This window comes from Prunus dulcis, chromosome 2 (assembly GCF_902201215.1).
Source record: "Prunus dulcis chromosome 2, ALMONDv2, whole genome shotgun sequence".
Taxonomy (NCBI): domain Eukaryota; kingdom Viridiplantae; phylum Streptophyta; class Magnoliopsida; order Rosales; family Rosaceae; genus Prunus; species Prunus dulcis.
In genome coordinates, this window is record NC_047651.1 from 1,351,130 (window position 1) to 1,371,275 (window position 20,146).

A 20,146-nucleotide genomic window follows, 5' to 3' on the forward strand; every position below is an offset into this window, starting at 1 on the left:
TTTGATTTATATAGTTGTATCCTGGTGGAGCAAACACCTACAGAACTACGAGCACTGAGTAGGGGTGAAATTATGTTTCAAGGACTTTACAATTCTGCAAGCCTCTATCTGCAAGAACAGTTAGTTTTTAATTCACTGCCATATTTAATTTCATTATTTAATTTATTGTTTAATTTAATTGTTTACTTAAATTATTAGAACAATATTGATTGTTGTTCCTCCAATAAGTTTGACTCGAGAGAACGAGTTAGATCAAAGGCAAACATTCCCAAACACAAAAAAAAAAAAAAAAATAGAAGAAGAAAAAATTGAACTCTCAAATTGATTTTACTGTGAAATTTCTCTTTTCAATATTCGCTTTGGATACATTGAAACTAGCCAACTAATATCAATAAAGTATAAACTAATGCAAAGGTACTTTTTATTTTTGTTTTGTTTAATAAAGGTATATATGAGCGGCTATACCTTTTAAATATAATATATTTAAATCGTATGGCCGCACGGCTATACTACGGTATTTATTTTTAAAAAAACTCGTCTAGCCGCGTGGCTTTACTACGGTATTTTTTTATTTAAAAAATAGTATAACCGTGCGGCTATACTCGTTTTGACACTTGAGCGCCTAATTGCAAGGCGGGGCGTGGCTATACTAGGTTATTTTTTTTAAAAAAAAAACTGTATAACCGAGCGGCTATAGTTTTTTGTAAAAAAAAAAAAAAAAAACAATATAGCCGCCTGGCTATACTGAGAATTTTTTTTTTTCAAAAATGGTATAGCCGCGTAGCTTTACTACGGCAATACTACGTTAATTTTTTTTTATAAAAAAAAGTGTACCCGCGCTGCTATACATGTTTTGATGGGTGGGCACCTAATCACTAGGCAGGTCCCTTTTTTGTTCAATAAATAGTATAGCCGCAGGGCTATACCTATTTTCACACAATGGCACTTAGGCGTTGGGCTGGCTTTTTATTTATTTTTAAATAGTATTTACCAGCGGCTATACTCTTTATATATATATACACTGGGTTGTTTGAATATATTTAAAAAAAATGTATAGCCGCCCGGCTGAACGAGGGTATTTTTTGCGTCAAAAATAGTATAGCCGTGCGGCTTTACTTGAGGGGTTTTTTTTAAAAAAAATATTTAAAAAGGGTCCTTAAATTTTTTTTTTTGGCCCTATTTTCTTTTATCGATAAACGTAGTTTAGAGCATTATCCATTATTATTGGCCATCTAGTGCATCTAGCCTTTAAAAAAATGTAGAACATGAAGTATATATGGGAAAACTTTTGTCTGCAATGAGCCAACTACGCATAATAGCAAACAAATGTCCTAAATTGATAACGATTGACAACCACATATGGGTAGATTGCAATAAGCTCCTTCAAATGTGTGGTAAAACTAGATTTAGATGAAATGAGAAATTTTAGAAAGAGAGGTATGATAGAATGATTGAATTGAGGATTTAGCAAAAAAGAGGTGATGAGATACTCAAATATGAGAATAAACTTGTTATTCACTAATTCAAAATAATAAAAAAGAAAGAAAGAAAAGTGTACAGGGAAAGAGGAAAACATAAAAGCTTTTGACATTTATAAATTAAATTACAATTCTGAAATTAGATTATAATGAATTAAAAGTAATATTACAACAAGAGAGATGTAAAACCAAGAAATATTAATTTTTCTGTAAAGAGAAGAAGAATTGTAAGGGTAGTTTGGTAAAGTCAGCTCAACTTCTGTCATCTTTATAGTTTAAACTAAAGAATATTAATTATGTTTCCTGAAAATTTAGAAAAGATATCATATTTTAGAAAATTTCTGTCTGCGTCATCTTCCACTGTCTCTCTTAAGGTTGCAGAGAGAGAAAAGAGAGAAGACAGAGAGAGAGAGAGAGAGAGAAGAGACTTACCTCGACGACTTCGAATCCCTGAAAATAAAACTTCTTAGGGTTCCTGTCTGCTACTTCGCTCACCACTGTATGATTTTCCCTCTCAAGTTTTTCTCCTGTCTGTTCGAATTCTCTTAATTTCTTTCATTTTGGTTCAAATCAATGTTTCTTGTTTGAATTTTTGTTTTTGTATTTGATAGAGAAAGGTCCTTCTATCTCTGTTTGGTTAGTGAGAAAACGGGGGAATTATAAAGAAAATAACACAAATTTCGAAGTTTGGTTTTGAAAAGTGAAAAGGAGCTCAAACTGTTCACTTTCTTTTTGTATTTTTTGGTTAATTTTTTATCCAGTAATATATGTATTGGAAACAGGTGTGTTGCATGTAGAACAGTTTGGGTACCCAGATGGAGAAGGTTTTGAAAATTTAGTCTGGTTTAGTGAAGTGGGACAATGAATTTTACATGTTTTGACATTTATAAATTTGAAATTTTTTGTTCATACTGGTCTTTTCTTTGAGCAACCAACGGAAGCTGAACTTAGAATCCATTTGAAGTTGTGAATCATTAAAATTTGGTTAAAGATGTAATTGCATGTTAAAGGTACCAAAATGAGTTGCACTTATATCTGTGAGATCCGGCGGTTGTTATTTAGTATTTACTTATTTATTTATTAATTTGAGTTTTGCTCTTGGATTCTCTGTATTGGAGCATTTTGAGACAGTGGCAACGAATTGAACTGTTTGTGTTTTTTAGATGATTGGACAACGAGTGTGGAATTTGTTGGTTTTTCATGGGGACTTACAGAATACTGTTGAGTAGATGATTCGTTATCAATTTAGATGCTTGTTATATTGATTCTGGACCAGGTTGCTCTTTTATCTGGAAAAAAATATCTCTGAAGTTTTGGAGATGGAAAAGATTTAGGATTTGTTGGCATTGGGATCAAATAATATTTGCCTTCATTTTTTGTGAAAGAGGATGAGTTAAAGATTTTCCCTAGTCATTAACATTGTAATAACCTGTCTACTCAAGAAATGAGTTAAAGAGAAATGTCGGATGATTAGAAAATACTAAACAGAAAAGATGTCCTTCATAACTTGAATGATTTAACAACTCCTAGTTTTTGCATTAATATGCTTGTCAACTTCTGTCAATTTGAATGCTTGAATTTGTGCGTCAGTGTCTTTGTTTCTCAAGCTCATAATAGGACAGTTATGATATCCCTAAAAGAGGGGAGATTGTGGTACCCCTTAATGCCACATCAACTATGAGCTAGCCATATTTAGAGTGTTTAAGCAAGCATTTATTCTTTGTACACGGCGTTCCATCTTTCTTAAAGATGAGACTTGTTGTGAAAACCTCACTTCCACTAAATTTTATTAAACTTTGATCCCTTTTGTTGACATGGTTGATTGTTTTAGGGACTAGCAGCATCATTTAGAGCTTAGACTTTCTAGACTCGGATTGGTTAATTGCTCCCAAAATTTGATACTTAAAACCTAAAACCGAAGTTCAAAAGGGTCATTCTATACCCTAAATAATCAACCATGTCAATAAAATGGGATCAAAATTGAAGGAAATTACATAGAAGTGAGGTTTTCTCAACGCATCCTGTCTTTAAGAAAGATAGGCGTTGTGTATAGAGAATCTTTGTTTAAGCAAGACCCTGGAAATTAAATGTCAGCTAGGGTTGGCACTTTTGAATGGATCACCATAAATAGTATCAAAGTGGCCAAACCCAATTCCTACTAGTCAATTGGGGACATGGATACAGCAACTACTTCATGCTAATGAGGGAAAAAGTGTCAGCTCCCCCTATGCTATGAGGTAATGGATTTTTGACATGAGAGCCACGGTTCCTTGATTGGATAAGCTATGATTTCCTAAGATGGACATGCCAATATAGTTGTGGTGGTTGGAAGACAGGTGAGATGAACACAAATTCATGTGTCCCACATTGCCTTGTTAAGTTGAAGTGAAGTATTATATGCAGGTCCAGCATTTCCAAGGCCTAGGGACCTTTGAACCTGCAAGAGTTGGGCTAAGCCCAAAGCAGGCAACACCTAACTTTGTTCTGAATCTTGTGGGTTGGTAAACAGTTGCGTATCATATTACAAAGGCCTGTCTGCTATGTGTGTGATTTTATTCCTGATTCGGTTGCTAACGCCTAAAGTAAGGGAGGTTGGGATACTGAAAGAAGTGAGAATTATGATATTCGTGAAGGAGGGAGGATTGTGACTCCCCTGAATCATACATTGGATATGCACGAGGGAGATCTAGAGTACTCAAGTAACGCTTAGGAATCCATATGTGAATTTGGAGTTTAACATTTCTGGGAGGAGCATTGGTCATTACAACATTTGATTGATGTATTTATGCCTAGCTTTGTCCTCAAGCAATTTGGTAACAAGCTTGTCATCCTTTGTATACTGTAGAAGGAATAGGAATAATATGATTAAATGTGGAACATCCATTGTTACTATTTTGTTCCCTTTGTTTTGCTGGATTAATTTGTGATTCACCTGCATATTTAATTTAATTTAATTTAATTTTTTTGCCTTTTGTATTTATTTTGAGTTCTTATCTCCATACAATATTTCTATTAGTAAACTACTGGTTGATTCTTTGGTTCAAATAATATTTTTTGGATGCGCCTAAGCAGATTTACCTATCGTAGTGTTTCTCTGTCATTTGCTTCTATGCAATGACTGTTGATCAGTAGTTGGTTTTGGTTTCTTTCCTCATCTTCCTTTTGTTTTATGTTAAAACTCATGGTTATATTTTTCCAGGAGAAAGTGGTGAATGATGCCAGCTAAATCTAAAGATGAAGATCCACATATAGAACACGGTGCCCAGACTGTGCTGGAATCAGCTATCTACGCCCAACCTTGGTGGCGTGGAGTGGGGAACAATTCATCGTCAGGTGAAAGTGCTCCAGCATCATCTTTGGTGGATCATCGTGATAGTATGGTCATGAATGGAGCTATGCAGTCACAAGCTAATGCTAGGCTGGATGGTGGGGCCAACTTCAACAAAGAATTGCGGACTACAGGAGGATCACAGTCTGGTAGTTACTTTTGCATTATCATTAAAATTTCATGTGATCTTCTTTTTCTGAATTGGAAATTTTCACACTTGCTACTTTATGAAATTAACTATAAATTAATCATTCTGATAAACCCTTTTAAAATCTTACTTTATTTTATTTATAATTATTTACTAAGCCTTTGTCTTCTTTGTGAGATTGAAGGACCGGATGCATCATCAATTTGACATCCCGACCAAGACCTTTCAATCTGTGAAATAAAAGGAAATTTGAAGGTTTTTATAATTGTGATAGTGCTTATGATCTGAACTGAATAGAACTTGATACAACTAAGACTAGCATTTGTTGGAGAAAAAAGAATTAAAATAGGCCTTAGACACCTGTGGTTAGTTATTACAATCTTTCTCTTACTAGCTTCTGGTGTGGTGGGCTAATTTGTATATGGAAAACTAAATCTAGTTGAGAAAAAAGGAACTGCATTAAGAAGGTGAGAATCCTTGTTACTCTCCCTGTGTGTGTTTTGGGTGGGGTAGGTTGGGGAACTAGAAGTCGTGCAATTGCTATGGATTTTATCTTGATCTTATTTCAATTCTTTAGTATGGATTTGATTTCCAGAAAAAGAGACCTGAAACCAAGCAAATTCACTTGTAAAATTCCCTTAACCATCCTTGACACCTTGCTCAGCAAACCCAAATTAACCCTTCCCTGATAGACATAGTGCTGAATCTGAAGCACCTGTATCAGATTTTCCCAGAGCAATCTACTTTATGTCAAAAGGTCTCCTAAAATCGACACTCACTCCAATGGACTTATTGTTTTTCTTCTTCTTGACAATGCTGCTACTCTGCTTGTTTTCTGCCATGAGCATCTAAGCTGGCGACGTTGGTGTCGGGGGGCAGCATGCAGAAGAAAATATAATTTTTTAATATTAAATGTATAAATGCCTGCAGCCTAAGATATGTGAGCTTCAAAATAAATCTTGACGTAGGCTCCTATTGTACATGGAATGCTTCAATTCTTTTAAGTGAATAGGTTATTATATCTGGTTGATAATACTTGTTAGCACTATGGAATATGTCTGCTCCAAGTCTTCCCTGTAACATTTCCAGTGTTATATCTTCTTTCATATATTAACTCAACTGCCCATATACTTATTAATGCAAGTTTCCTTTTATTCAGACCAGAAAAATGGATGCAAAAACCAGCAAATCAAAAGAGTTTCTTCCTCGGTGGTTCCTACAATGGGTGAACACCTCGATCCAAATTCACAAATGGAACTTGTTGGTCACTCAATCGTAAGTACTTTCTCTTTCCCTCTTGCATTCTACACATATAAACCTTCAATACATGGAAACAATCACAGAAATTTGAACAGCAGGAATTTGTATCCATTACCATTAAAGACATGCAAATTTCTTGTGGAAAAAGTTCTGTTGTTCAACTTATGGTTTTCATTCGCTGTATGGGGTTATGCATAGACGGTTTACAAGTCTCATTAAATTTTGCAGGTTTTGACATCATATCCATATTCGGATCCACAATATGGCGGGATGTTGACTCCTTATGGGGCACAAGCTATGGTATGCAATCTGCAGTAATATATATTGTTGCAGTAGTATATGTTGTATCCAAAACTTCCCCCCAAGTTAGAGGATAGAGGATTATTATTCTCAGCTTGTTAAATTACTCGGAAGTATGATTAAGAACTAAAAAACATAACTCTTCCTTTTCCTAATGAAGAGTTCTGTTTCTTATATAAAAAGAGAAACATAAAACAAATTAAAATACATTAAGCCTCAACTTTCTTTGAATGTGCTCTACTCAACACTCCTGTTCAGACTCATAGGGAATAGATTTGTCATGAAGTTTAAACCAAACCTTTTAATTTTTTGATTCTGCTTAAGAAATATTAGTGTCCACTTCAACAACTTGGTATCATGTGTCATTGGTGTATGTTTCACGTGCCTCACTACAATGGGCCTTGACACTTTTGGGCTGCAATACTGATCGTATATTAATATTGTGGGTAAATATATCAGTAACCAAACCTCAATACCAAATCCAGCTAAAACACTAGGCTGATTTTGATAAATTCATTGAGTAACCAACATTCAATTATCAATGAGTAATCAATAATTTTCGTAACCATTTTGAGATAAATTACATAATCTGAAAGAGTTAGATAGTGTATACCTCTAACCAAAATAGAAAACTAAATTATAACCGCATCAATTAATTTAGGAAGTAGTTCATGAATGTAGACAAATTGGGAAACTGAATACTTGGACTGAACAAAATACTTTTTATTCTCCAAAGATTGCCTTTATGCACATGCATACACACTATACACATGCATACATCATAATATGTCTCTCAGGACAGATTACAGATGTAATGAACTAGTATGTTTATATGTTTGGCGATCAATGTTCCAGTCAAACAATATAAGCAAATTTTGTGCTTTGTAGTTTCTTGTATAAGCAATAGCAGGAACATCTTTTATACTGCACTTTGAATATGAGAAAAGTTGTCATTTATTATCTGATGGTTCTTAGTGTGATGCCAGCTGCCTTCCCACTTCTATGGCATTCATCATGGTAGAATGCCTTTGCCCCTTGAAATGGAAGAGGAGCCTGTTTATGTAAATGCCAAGCAGTACCATGGCATTTTGAGACGAAGACAGTCACGTGCTAAAACTGAGCTTGAAAAGAAACTTATAAAAGCTCGAAAGGTAAACTAATTTTAAATTTGTTCGTTCTGTGGACTCTAGTAGCATTTCCTAGAATTAGACATGAACACATTTGTGCGCACATGTACATATACACAAGACACAAGACACAAGACAATCTTAAAACTTAATGCTATTTGATTTTCTCTAGTTGAAAGTGAATCTAACATATGTTTGAGACATTATGATGGTCATGTTGAGTTAGGTACAAGCAACTAGCAAGGATGAATTATTGATATCAATGCATATGTTGGTGGTCTAGACTTATGGGAATTTTTGTTCACTATGTTTATAGGTAAAAATAGATCGAAATGTAGATAATTCACCTCAAAACATTCCAAAATATAGAATTTCTGAATGTAACCAATTTAAAATGCTTCACAATTTCCCAAAATAAAAGTATTCTTGCCAAATATATGACATGTATCATTTGTTTGACAAAGTTTTACTATCTTGGAAGTTAGAAGTATGGAAATATCTATGGAAACGGCAATGTTGGTAAATGTTGCTAAGTAGCAGTCTTTTAAGACTCTTCACCAATGTAGATTTATCCATGTATATGGGTAATATCAGAGAAATATTGGCAATATCCTGGAAGAAAATGTCTTTCGTTCATATCCAGAAAAAGAGATGAACTAAACATAGCTAGGGAATATGCTTGAATGGTGGGGAAAATAAAACAGACTTGCTAAGTTCTGGACGGGGATGATGAGAAATATACCCTTAGAGGAATGGCTGAAACCAATTATGAGGAATAAAGAATAAAATGACCCATGCACGCAAGCAGATACATACTTTATACATATGGACATGACTATGTACCTTTTCAAGGGGTGTTAAGCCTTTTGTTTTCAGCTGAGTGAATGATAGGACACACATGCGCACGCTCGCGCGCACACACTATATTGTGTATATGAATGATTAAATGACCATATAACTTTTCAAGGAGTGCTAACACACACACACGCGTATGTATGGCCATTTAACTTTTCGAGGTGTTTTAAGAACACTCACATTCTAGGGGTGTTAACACACACACACACACACACACACACACACACACACACACACACACACATAACTTTTCAAGAAGTGTTAACACACACATACAAACACACATGTATGTATGGCGCTTTAACTTTTCGAGGGGTTTTAAGAAACATTCACATTCAAGGGGTGTTAAACACACACAAATACACACACTTTACGTATATGAATGACCATGTAACTTTCCAAGAGGTGTTAAGCTGTATTCAGCTAACTGAATGATTGTCTGTAAACAGCGTAAGGGTTTGTTTGATATATGATTTTGTATTCATTCTACAGCCATATCTTCACGAGTCTCGGCACCTACATGCATTGAGGAGGGCAAGGGGTTGTGGAGGTCGTTTCCTTAATACAAAGAAACAAGATGATAATGACGAAAATTCCTCACCAGAAAAAGGCCTGAGTTTGGATGCAAATGATTCAGCCCAATCTGCCAAATCTAGTTTTGAGTGCTTTCCCAATACAAGCAATGGGACTCTTGATTCCTCAAATGTCCAGCAAGAAGGATCAGATCCATGGTTCAGGGCACACAAGAACCACACACTCTCTAGTGATAATGGCAATGGACATGGCCCATCATCAGCATACCCTTCCACTTTTGGTGACAGCAAGGAAAGTGTTTTCCTGGGTCAGCAGAGGGAAAACATGCAGTTGAATGGGTCGTCTCGTGGGGCCATCCCCAGTAAATGAGATTCCTCTATGAGGTTGGGTTACCCCTCTGGCAGTGGTTTCAGTTTATATGACAAACCATGATATTCGATCCGGTAAATTGTTTATTTATTGTCTTGTATTAATAGAGGCTTGCTTATATACTGCAGGTGAAGCTGAAGGCGTGCGCAGTCTCTCTTGGGGTGAAACCCTGCTGTGCAATGTCTATATCAGGCAAATCATTCTTGGCTTTGGTTACTTTTGTAATTATTGGGGTGTTGTGGAAGGAGATAGGTGTGAAGTCCATGTTGTCTTCAGTCAGCCATCACTTGCACTCGCTTGTGTTGTAGAAACAGTTAAGAAAGCATCAGTTGGAAACTAAAGTAGAAATTAGATGTGAATGTGTAGATTTTAAACACTGCAGTTCTGTTTGAAAAGTGCTTTGTGACTTTCGTGTGAGACGAGAATTTCCCTCTCTTGTTTATTGCATCCAATGTAGTGGTTGTGTGACTTTGCAAAGGCTACTTCATCCATCGTGGAAGGGTGTTTTGACCTATATTTCTTCAGCTTTTTTGAGAAGAAACTGTATGATCTAGATTTCTATATCTATTTTATATTTTGATTACTCTATTTATTTTCGGCAAAACATCACTTTTGGTCCTTGTGATTTATCACTTTTACCTCTAAGGTCCCTATGGTTTCAATTTGATCATTTTTGCCCCTGTGGTTTTAAATTTAAGCAATTCAAGTCTAATCTCCAATTTTTGTCAAATTAGTTTAACTGTTGTTACCTGTTGAGGGGCATTTAAGTCCAAAAACAAGAAAAAGAGAGAAAAAAAGAGAAGGCAAAAGATAGGGGGAAACTCCATAATACAGCAGAAGATTGTGACTTTTTAAGCTCTATGGTGTTAGAGAACGGTTGATGAAAGAGTGCTAGCACTACAGTCAAAACAACCATATTGTGAAAACCCAGAAATCAGAAATTCCAGAAAAGATTTTATTAAACTAGGCCTAGGCACGGAACGGTAGAAGGCTGTTCCGTTAACCAAACCAAAGACTTCGGTGGACCATTTTTCTTCCATTAACTAAATCAAAGACATCGGTAAACTTCAGATCGGTTAACCTAATATTCGGTTCGGATTGGCCGGTACACCGGTAGTACTGTAATAAAAACATACTAATAAAAATATAATTTATAATACTTTCACATATAAAAACTAAAGAACCCTCCTTGTAAAATATAAAAACTCAATAGCCTAATTCATCCAAGTATGAAATCAAATAACTTAGTCATTATATCATTCAAGATGTACTAGGAGCCACTTGTGTTTGTTGTTTGAACATTTGAGTGTTCTTTTTATTGAATTCTCTACATTTATGTAAATGATTTTGACATTTGTTCTGCGTAGGGTTCTTTAGTTTTTCATGCTGAATCCAACCATATAAAGAACATAAAATTTGGATCAACAGTTGGAAAGTTACAGGTAAAAAAAGGACAAAGGTCGAAACTGGAAAATATAGGAAGTTCATAAATTCCTCTATGACCAAAAAGTACTACAGTACCCAGGTAAGTGATACAATGGTGATAAAAAAAAGTGATACAATGGTGATAAAGTAGTGATAAAACAGTGATACAATGATGAGAAAGAAGTGATACGGTAGTGATAAAGGAGTGATACAAAATGTTGATTGTATTTACCTTTGATTTCTTATTTTGTATTTAAATAATCAAATAAGTATAAAATTAAATATCGGATCGGTATGAATTTCCGTCGGGTTAAGAATTTTGTTTCCGTTAACCAAACTAAATATTTTGATATAGATCGGATCAGAACAATTAAAATTAAAAAATAATTATTTAACCAAACTAAACTAAATCGTCGGCACAGTATGGCCAGTACACGAATAATTTGGATGAGATGCCCATCCCTACATGAAACTATTCTCTGCTAGAACTCTGTGACCTCCATATCTAAAGACCGAGAAAAATCCAAACGAGGGAGAAAAAGGTTAAAAAAAAGCTCACTGCTTCCGCGAGTTTCTCGCTCTTCCTTCTCTCTTATCAACTCTGTCAAGCAAGAAAGAAAAGAGAGAATCCCCAGACGCTCAAAACCGACATGCAAAGAGACCCTCTAGAGTCATGATCAAAGGACAAGACTTGCATGCATCAGCCAACAGAACAAAGAAAGTTTGTATTTTGTTCCTTCTTTTGCTTGTTGGGGTCAGCTTTATTTCCACTTTCTTTCTTGTTTTTGTTTTGTTTTATGCTTTGGTCTTGTGTCCTTGCTTAGTACTAAGCTCTCAGAAAAACTGGTTTATCAGAAAAATAGCAGTCTCCAACTTCACTGGCGGCTTCGAGACCTTCAAATAGTAGCCAAGTTCTGCTATGGCATCAAGATCGAGGTGGTGGAGCTTACTGGGTTGGGGGGATTGGGCCGTGTGTGGTGGTTGGCGTGTGGGCTGGTGGAGGTGGGTGTGGGCTGGTGGAGGTGGGTGTGGGTGTGGGTGTGGCTGACGGCTTCTCTTCCCCTTATATTTTTCTTATTATTATTATATTTTTCTCTCTTTCTTGTTTTTGAACTTAAATGCCCCTCAATAAGTAACATCAGTTAATCTAATTTGATAGAAATTGAAGATTGGACTTGAATTGCTTAAATTGAAAACTACAACGGCAAAAATGATCAAATTGAAACCACAGGGATCTTAGTCGTAAAAATGGTAAACCACAAAGACAAAAAGTGACGTTTTGCCTTTATTTTCTGGTATCAGTTCATTCATTTTACAAGCACTAATGATGGTTTGATTGTTTGATCCAATTGTGTTCCAAACAAGGTATTGTACACGTAAGCGAGCTACTAATTTTTTTTTTCTCACATAAAGGCTTGAAACTCTCACATCCTCTCGTGTTCCATCGTTTTTTTTTGTTTTTTGTCGTTCTGTTTGGCTGTGGATGTATCGTTTCTCTTCAAAAGAAAAAAAAGTAGAAAGAAAAAACAGCATATTAAAATTTTCATTGAACAAAAATAAAAAGAAAGTTGCAATGGAAAGTAGTTCAGTGGTTAAGAGTATTTATTCTGCACTCGAAGTTCTAAGTTCGATTTCTCCCTCTATAAATATCGCTTGTATACAAAAATAAAAATAAATTTTTTGTGAGTTGGGTTCCAAGAAAAGTTTCAAAGCTGTCAACAATGGCCCAACCCAAATCGGAAGATCTCCAAAGCACTACTGGGCCACGGACTATATATCACCCCAAATCAGGACAAAGCAAAACCCTAAAACACCCACCATTCGCCTCCATCATCCATCATCAACAGCGCTGCTCTCTCTCTCTCTCTCTTCTCTCTCTCTCTGTGTTCGGCATTATACTAAACAAAAATGTCCCAGTGATGATAAATTTAGTAATCTGAGAAATTTGCATGAAATTGCAGTTTAAAGATTGGTGCTCCCTTGTGCAAAGCTCATTTTTAGTAATTTGCAGAGGTTGAGGAGCCATTCTTAATTGCTTTGCTTTCATGCTCTCCAGGTTGAAATCAGGCTTTTCTGAGGGATTTTCTTCTTTTTCCTCTCTCACCGTTTTCTGCATTTTTAACTTTAAAAACGTTATACTTCAATTTTAGACATTTTGCTTTAATGAAAAATAAATTATTATAAAGGTAATTCGGTATGTAATGGTTGTTGAACTATTTGCCTTTGCCTGTTGAATATGTGAATTCGTCGTTGAATTTTATTAACAAGCAGCTTTAGCTTCGGGTGGGTTTTATTTCCACCTCGAAATGCTCTCGAATACCAGTATTATTGTAGCATACTTTTTAAATAGAAATTAGTGAGATTCACTACAATTGTTGAGAGTTTGTATTTATGAGGGGTTGGGTTACTCATCGCAAATTTGTTTTGGGTTAGATTCTCAATAACGCATTATGTATTGGGCCCAACGGCCATGCATTCCCCTATGTCATCCAATATGTGTTAGTTTTTAAAAGTTCGCCACAAGTGTGAAGACTTGTGGAGAGTGTTTGTATTTATAAGGAGTTAGGGCTATTTCTCCATCACCAATTGATCACCAATTGATTTTGGAGTGAAATTTCAACTTCCTTCAATATTGACAACGTATAGCGATCATATTGATATTACCGGATGATTTGTTACGGTGGAGAACTTTACAAAAAAGAACAAAGGGCAAGCATGAATAAAGAATTCTTTCTGGGTTGTAGTGAATCAAAGGGCAAACATTCCTTCCTCAAATCACAAAAACTGTGACCATTAACTATTTTCGGTCATGGCTACATTTTTCCTTTAGATTTGGAGCCTTATATATCTGCCACATTTGTGCATTTCTGTCATGAACAGCTTCCACAGGAAATCGAACAGTTTATGTCGAATTTTTCTTCTTGTTCACAACCAGCTTTTGCAAACTTCTCTTATCTCATTTGTGAGATTTAGCATGGACAACAAATTCTGCTGCTGTTATCGGCATTGAAAGCAACAAAACAAACCCCTTGCTATTAAGAAAGGTTTGCTCAATAAAAATGCCTTCCAAGTCATGCAAGGGAAAACGGTGGGGGCACTATATAACCGCATTGATGTGCGTTATTTTGTGTCCAAGTAATTAAACACAGTGGAATGTTTTGTATACATGTATTATTGGTGGAGATGTGAAGCACACCATCTACACAACAGGTTCAATTTAAACAGCTCTGCCTTTCTCTTGCACAGGTTCTTTCAATGATCGAGCAATTAGAGCTTTGCTTGTTCTTGCAATTGCTCCTGTTCAAGGAACCGTAATTTGGATCAGAAATACTACCAAAAAAAAGGAATTATAAAGTAGGCGACAGGAGAAATATAAACGCAAGAACACCGGGTTAGAAGGCAGATTTAAGTTCAATTAAATGTAAAATGAAAATTACACTGCATCCCAAAGTTGTGTCAATCTGTGCATTGCATGATGCACATCAAATTAAAAATTAAAATGCATCTTCGGAACAATTGAAGTGGCACTGACCTCTGTGACGAAGAAGGCATGGAAACCATATGGAACTCTGTGTGGCAATTCAACAACTGCAACCGGGTCAGATGACATTGTCTTCGCATCAATTACATGGATTGATGATTTTCTGCATGGTGAAATTCAAGATTAGATTGCAGTCTGTCCTCAGGAAAATTCAACTCCAAATGCAAGCTGCATAACCACTGGTAAACCCAGTTTACTCTACTTGTAAAGCACCATAGCTATAATAAAAGTGATGACATTAAGATCGACAATATATATTAAGCAGGAGTTAAACTGAGACTCATGCTTGTTTAGAGTATGGAATTTAAGATTCAATTTTTAAGAGAGAGCATTGTGTTACTAAACAGTCCCTTTTAATGTGAGGGATGAAAATATTACCCAGTTTTCTCGTCATGTACAAAGAATATTAAGTAGCCATCATCTTCTTCAGAGGTAACTCCAGGAACACGAGGGACAAAAATAGCCTCAGAACCAAATCTGCCAGGTCCCAGGTCATAGAGGCCCTGGACGTTTCCTCCAACCTCAATTTTTGGTTTTCCAAGCTCTGGTGCAGCATGCAGATCAAATTTCACTACCCCTGTCACCTTTGCAATGCTGTCCAGTAAGGTTCCATACACATAACGCTGCTTCCTGCTTTCACACAAGTTAATTAGTGAAAAGAAGTGAAAATGAATATTACACTAGCTTTTCCAAAATGATGGCAATAGTACCACATACAAACACACACATGCGCGCGCACACACACACATATATGTATATATTTTTACTTTTCAATCCAGAAATCTCCCTGCGAGGACAGGAGATGCATACCTGCCAGTGTAGCTCTCATTCACCCTGGGAAAATCCACAGCTGATTCTGATAGTTTCTTCTGGGATGCTAGACCAGTTTTTAAATTGAACCTCATCTCGTACCTGAAAATAGTTAGAACAGTCAGAAGCACCATCACGTCTATTAGCAATTTACATTAGTAACACGGGTCAAAATCTCTTACAGCTCATTTTTGAAATTTTCAAGCTTTTCTTTGACAGGCCCATTGACCATGTCTAAATCTAGATTCTCAAGGCGGCATGTGATTAAAACAATTTCATCCTCCTCCTCCCAAGCATTAGCTATAAAAAAAATGAAGTCACAAAAACAGTCTGAATGTAGACAGTAAAAAGCTTTAGGCATAGCTTAATCACCAACCATGAAAGATCACATACATTTATTTATTGCTAAACGACATTAACTATACCATATCAAGTTACACATTTGAACAAAAATCCATAATGGTTAGTTGGTTTAGTTCTATGGGACTAGAAAAGCTAGAGGAATTGATAACTTCAGTAAAATAACTACAGCAGGGGGACTAAAATAACTTCAGTAAGCCTTGAGAAGTTTGGAAGGTCTGAAATTCCAGCTAGAGGAATTGAAGGATAATCCGGAAACTAGAGCAAGTACTACTCTAAGGAGCCCAAGAAGAAAAACCGAATTAAGAAAATATGAATGAAACTAAAGAAGAATACTAAAACTCTTGATTGCCAAAGAAATTCCAGCACAATAAAGAAGACCAAAATACTCCTTTCAAGCTTCCAGCAATGCTGCAGCCTGAGGCAGACAGTTAGAACTAATAGGAAGAGAGCAGGTTAAGGCCTCAAGAAGCAAAAGAGAGTAGGCATAACCCTACGTAGAGCATATTGGTACGAATAGGTCCACCTAGCCAACTCCAAGTAGCCAGGATTGAATATTTACAACATTTTTAGCAGAAGTGAGCACGTTCCTCAGATGAATCTTAGTAATGCTTCAAAAGCAGGATAGACCATAGGAATTGCAGCACTTATTTAACAGTTTCGGCTGTGTACCAGCTTCACCAATTTTAGTTAATAGAATGCAGAGTTATTGGAAAACTTAATCGAAAAAACAATAGTTGTTTCAAAGGCATTGATCCTTGCATTAAGATAGGAAGAAAATATGCGCACCATTATGGAAAATGAAGCAATTTGGAAGCTCGAACCATCTGATTAGCAACTCATCCTTTGCATACCGTGGAAGTACACCAAAGCGAGCTTTTTTTGTTGGATCAAATGTGAATATCAGCTTCTTTTCCTTCACCATTTCCTGGAAACATGAAATTTTTATAGTAACATGTTAAGATTCATTTTATGTGATTGTTTGATGCTCAATAATTATTGTTAAGTTATCCATTGTTCCAGGAACTTAAGTCGATAGGAAATAGTCCTAACAATGTACATCATACTAAAACAACACGCCCAATCTCCATGAGCCACTGCTGGTTCACATGTATAAAACGAAAAAATTCCAAAAAAGGGTATATTTTTTTGAACAAATACCATTAATATGTTAAGTAATGTTGATCCTAAAATCTTTAACTCTAATGTGACAAGCCCCACAATGCATAGAAAACCAAGATTTGGTCCCCCTCATTTCCAACTCCAACCTCTCACCCTTTGCCTATCAGTTTGAAGATTATTTGGTTGGTATGTATGCTCAAATTTATTGGTGGTTAATCTTTACATAATGGATGCTCTATAACTAGTTGAAATTAATAAAAAACACTAATTTTGAAGCTTCCATACCTTTGGTCTGAAGTACAAGGGGAGATCCATGAAAATTGCATAGTTCTCAGTAATTGCAAAATCATGCATCATGATGGGGTCTGCTACTGTTATGGGTATAGGATCATGCATGAAACCATCCTTGGAAATAACTCTATAAGTGATATATGGCGGAGTATGTGAATAGCCAAATGTAAACATCTCGCCTGCATTAGGTACATCATAAGTTGAGAGGAAAATTTCCTTATAAAGGCAGAATAAATTTCTTTCTATAAGAATGTGCTTACCAGTGAATGGGTCAACCTTTGGATGAGCAGTGAAGGAATGTGTCAGTCTCTTGTCATAATCCAGTAAGCCAACTGTTTGCAGATCTCCATCTTCCAGAACTTTGAGGACATCTACATAATGCAACATAAACAATTTCATTTCCACACTAGAAATAAACAAAAGTAAAATTATTATTTGAGCGCCCACAAAGATATAGGAGGCAATACAAAGGCTGTCATTTTTATGTTCTTTTCTTTTTCTGAACCATGAAAAACATCAGTTACATCTTTATGGCATCAAAAGCAGCGGTGAAATCCAAAGAAAAATGAACAAAAATTATTCCCCTAATCTTTTCATCCCAATACATTATCGAATTGATTGAAATTGAAAAGTAGATGCAAGAACATGGATGAGTTCTTACAAGGCTTATCTGCCTCTGAAAGAGCTAGAAGCTTCCCATGGTGATATATGAGAGCTGTATTACCTGGAAAAGGGTAGGAAATGGTTAGTTAAAGATACTGCTTCTTAGGCAAGTAACAGGAGATACTTTCCTACTTCGCCAGGATTTCAAGGATACATTTGCAAGGGGTATACAAAATTCATAAATGTTTCAAATTGAACAGAAAACTATGCACACAGTTTCAGCTGTGTCATTAAGTTTTCAACCAAGGTGTAGGGGATAAAATATTAAGTACTCAAAACTTTGATGTCCATGCATGCTAAAGTATGGTGTATGGATCACAAGGATTAAATTCCTATCAAAATACCAGTGCATCAAAGGCATTACAGTCAATGAGTTGTGACAGTTCAGAATTGTACTGAAAAGAAGTTGTTATTGCATTTCAAAAACATTGCGCACAAGAACACCCTACCTGTCCCATTCCCATAAGACATATCTAATACTTTCAGTTTTGCTCTCAGGATTTGCATGTTAACCATGAGTAAGCCAAAAAGCCCCTTAAGGTCTCCAATCTGGAATGACATATTCAGGAACATAAGAATGGAATCTCCGAACTAAACATCTATGGCACACACTTAATCTAAAATTGCAACTGCAAAAGCTGAAGTGGTGTTATTGACATACCCTCATAAATTTAGCACCTCCAAAATATTCTTCTTGCTTAAGACGGGATGTCCTAACATAGCGGGAGACGTACGTTGCTTTTCCATCTTTGATGCGCATACCATGAACCATACTGCAAAATGTTAAATATATAAAACAATGCTGGATCACATCTATCACTCTACTAATTCGCCAGAGACATGGCTAATGAACAGAAACTATTTACTTATGTTTCTATCCCACTTGTTAACATGAAAACTGAATTCAATAAGATAATCAGCCTACATATAATTGTCCAAAAGATTCGAATTCAAATAAGGCTGTGAATAAAGAAGCAGGGGACTCACCCGTCTCCATCAAACCTGCAAAGGGAGCAACAAGGGGCATCAGCACAAAACCCACATGGCTAAGAATCACTGAAATTTATTTCCATAAATTAAAAGAGACCTAGAAAAGAGAGATGGAAAAAAGACATACCAGTGATATCCAGCAACTGGGGCAAACTTTGGGTTGGGGCCCACCCTGACAAACTCTCCATTCAAGCACTCCTGTAATTCATACATGGCATGGCATTGGCAATTGAGAGCACATGGAAAAATTAAGCATCAGAGAGTTTGATCATATGAGGAAGGGAGGAGGGGGGGGGGGGGGGGGGGGGGAGAGCGGCGAAGAGAGAGAGAGAGAGACTTACAGGAAGAGAGCCTATGACAGGGAGGTTGTTGGTGGGAGGAGTTTCATCAAGAACAGGAGCGAAGTTGCCAGCAAGATAGTGGTGAGGCTGAGAAGGATCATACATTAACTTCACAATCAGATTCTCTATCAAGTCCAAGACTTTTGAAGCAAATCCCTTGTTGGGTTTTGGGTTGGGCACCACTATGCCAATGCTCTTGATCTGCTGCTTCTCCTCATCTTCAATCTCCGCCATTGTTGTTGGGTTTCAGAAGCAAATGAGTCAAGACCAAACTGCTGGTAGTGCCTGGCAGTGTGTGCGGTGGAAAACGTATAAAGTGGTGGGCATTTTATCTCTTTTTGTCTTGTTTCGATTGGAGGTTTTGTTGGTAATGCCACTGCCACGTTTAAGTTTTGTTGTGGATCTCTGAGACCCCATGAGATTGCGAGGCTGAGATAACATAAATGAGATACTGTTTTCTCGAATTTTAAAGATGCTGCCGTTACAGTACAATAGCGGCTTGTATGCCACTTCATCAAGTCTTTATGTCATTTTTGTTGGCTTATATTAAAGTTTGAGTTTTGGTTTTAGGATTTTATATTAGAGAAACAATTGAAGATTTTGATATTGAGGTAGGCAGGTTCGGTTTAGATCTCAAATCACCGTTGATGAGGAGACATTTTGAGAGAGATGATTTCAAATTCTTAGGGATTTAAGTTTTGGGTATTAAATGTTGAGTTTTTCTATTTAAATTCATACTTTTCTTTATTCACCATAATAGTTAAAAGTGCTGTTAAACAAATCCTCAAATTAACTGAGTACATCATACTACCAACAATTCATTGAATTACTAATTTACCCTAATATAAAATAACCAAAAAAGATATATTGAATTGTGAAACAAATATAATTTTAATAAATACACTTTATTTGCTACATATTCAACCATAACCAAATAGCGTGCAACTAACGAAGGGACAAGAAGGTGTTCGAAGGTCCTGCGTTGAACTTGAATTGATTCTTGCGTTGAATTATTGTCTTGCCTTCAAACTTGGAGGAGTCTATTTATCTGTTCTATTTATCTGCTAAATTTGAATTATTGTCTTGCCTCCTCGATTCCTTATTGTAGATAATGGTTGGCAACACATTGAAAATAAAGACAAGGATACTTATGATGTTGTACAAGAAATATGAAGATAATTTTCTAAAGACGTGGTAGTGGTGC

General features: G+C 36.1%; 2 protein-coding genes across 2 annotated transcripts; one reads left to right on the forward strand and one right to left on the reverse strand.

The window, feature by feature from the left end:
- The first annotated feature begins 1,802 nt into the window (after positions 1-1,802).
- Positions 1,803-9,989, forward strand: LOC117620137 (nuclear transcription factor Y subunit A-1-like). Its single transcript, XM_034350256.1, has 7 exons — positions 1,803-1,977; positions 4,678-4,955; positions 6,114-6,229; positions 6,443-6,514; positions 7,501-7,665; positions 8,989-9,413; positions 9,528-9,989. The coding sequence occupies exons 2-6, from the start codon at positions 4,691-4,693 to the stop codon at positions 9,397-9,399; spliced, it is 1,029 nt and encodes a 342-aa protein (XP_034206147.1). The 5' UTR covers positions 1,803-1,977; positions 4,678-4,690; the 3' UTR covers positions 9,400-9,413; positions 9,528-9,989.
- Positions 9,990-13,712: 3,723 nt separating this feature from the next.
- On the reverse strand, positions 13,713-19,473 carry LOC117617795 (carotenoid 9,10(9',10')-cleavage dioxygenase 1). Its single transcript, XM_034347354.1, has 14 exons — positions 18,943-19,473; positions 18,729-18,799; positions 18,599-18,613; positions 18,273-18,384; positions 18,061-18,160; positions 17,610-17,672; positions 17,209-17,319; positions 16,943-17,127; positions 16,325-16,463; positions 15,358-15,475; positions 15,176-15,277; positions 14,744-14,995; positions 14,357-14,468; positions 13,713-14,121 (listed from the first exon to the last, which is right to left on the reverse strand). The coding sequence occupies exons 1-14, from the start codon at positions 19,174-19,176 to the stop codon at positions 14,092-14,094; spliced, it is 1,644 nt and encodes a 547-aa protein (XP_034203245.1). The 5' UTR covers positions 19,177-19,473; the 3' UTR covers positions 13,713-14,091.
- Between the last annotated feature and the right edge of the window lie 673 nt (positions 19,474-20,146).

Excerpts from the sequence above, each read along its gene's own strand:
- LOC117620137 (XM_034350256.1), top strand. The coding sequence starts at position 4,691 with ATGATGCCAGCTAAATCTAAAGATGAAGATCCACATATAGAACACGGT. Across the intron at positions 4,956-6,113 it reads TACAGGAGGATCACAGTCTG|ACCAGAAAAATGGATGCAAA; the intron begins GTAGTTACTTTT and ends CCTTTTATTCAG. Across the intron at positions 6,230-6,442 it reads AACTTGTTGGTCACTCAATC|GTTTTGACATCATATCCATA; the intron begins GTAAGTACTTTC and ends TAAATTTTGCAG.
- LOC117617795 (XM_034347354.1), bottom strand. The coding sequence starts at position 19,176 with ATGGCGGAGATTGAAGATGAGGAGAAGCAGCAGATCAAGAGCATTGGC. Across the intron at positions 15,476-16,324 it reads TTGCTTCATTTTCCATAATG|CTAATGCTTGGGAGGAGGAG; the intron begins GTGCGCATATTT and ends TTTTTTTTATAG. Across the intron at positions 14,469-14,743 it reads GTACATGACGAGAAAACTGG|AAAATCATCAATCCATGTAA; the intron begins GTAATATTTTCA and ends TTCACCATGCAG.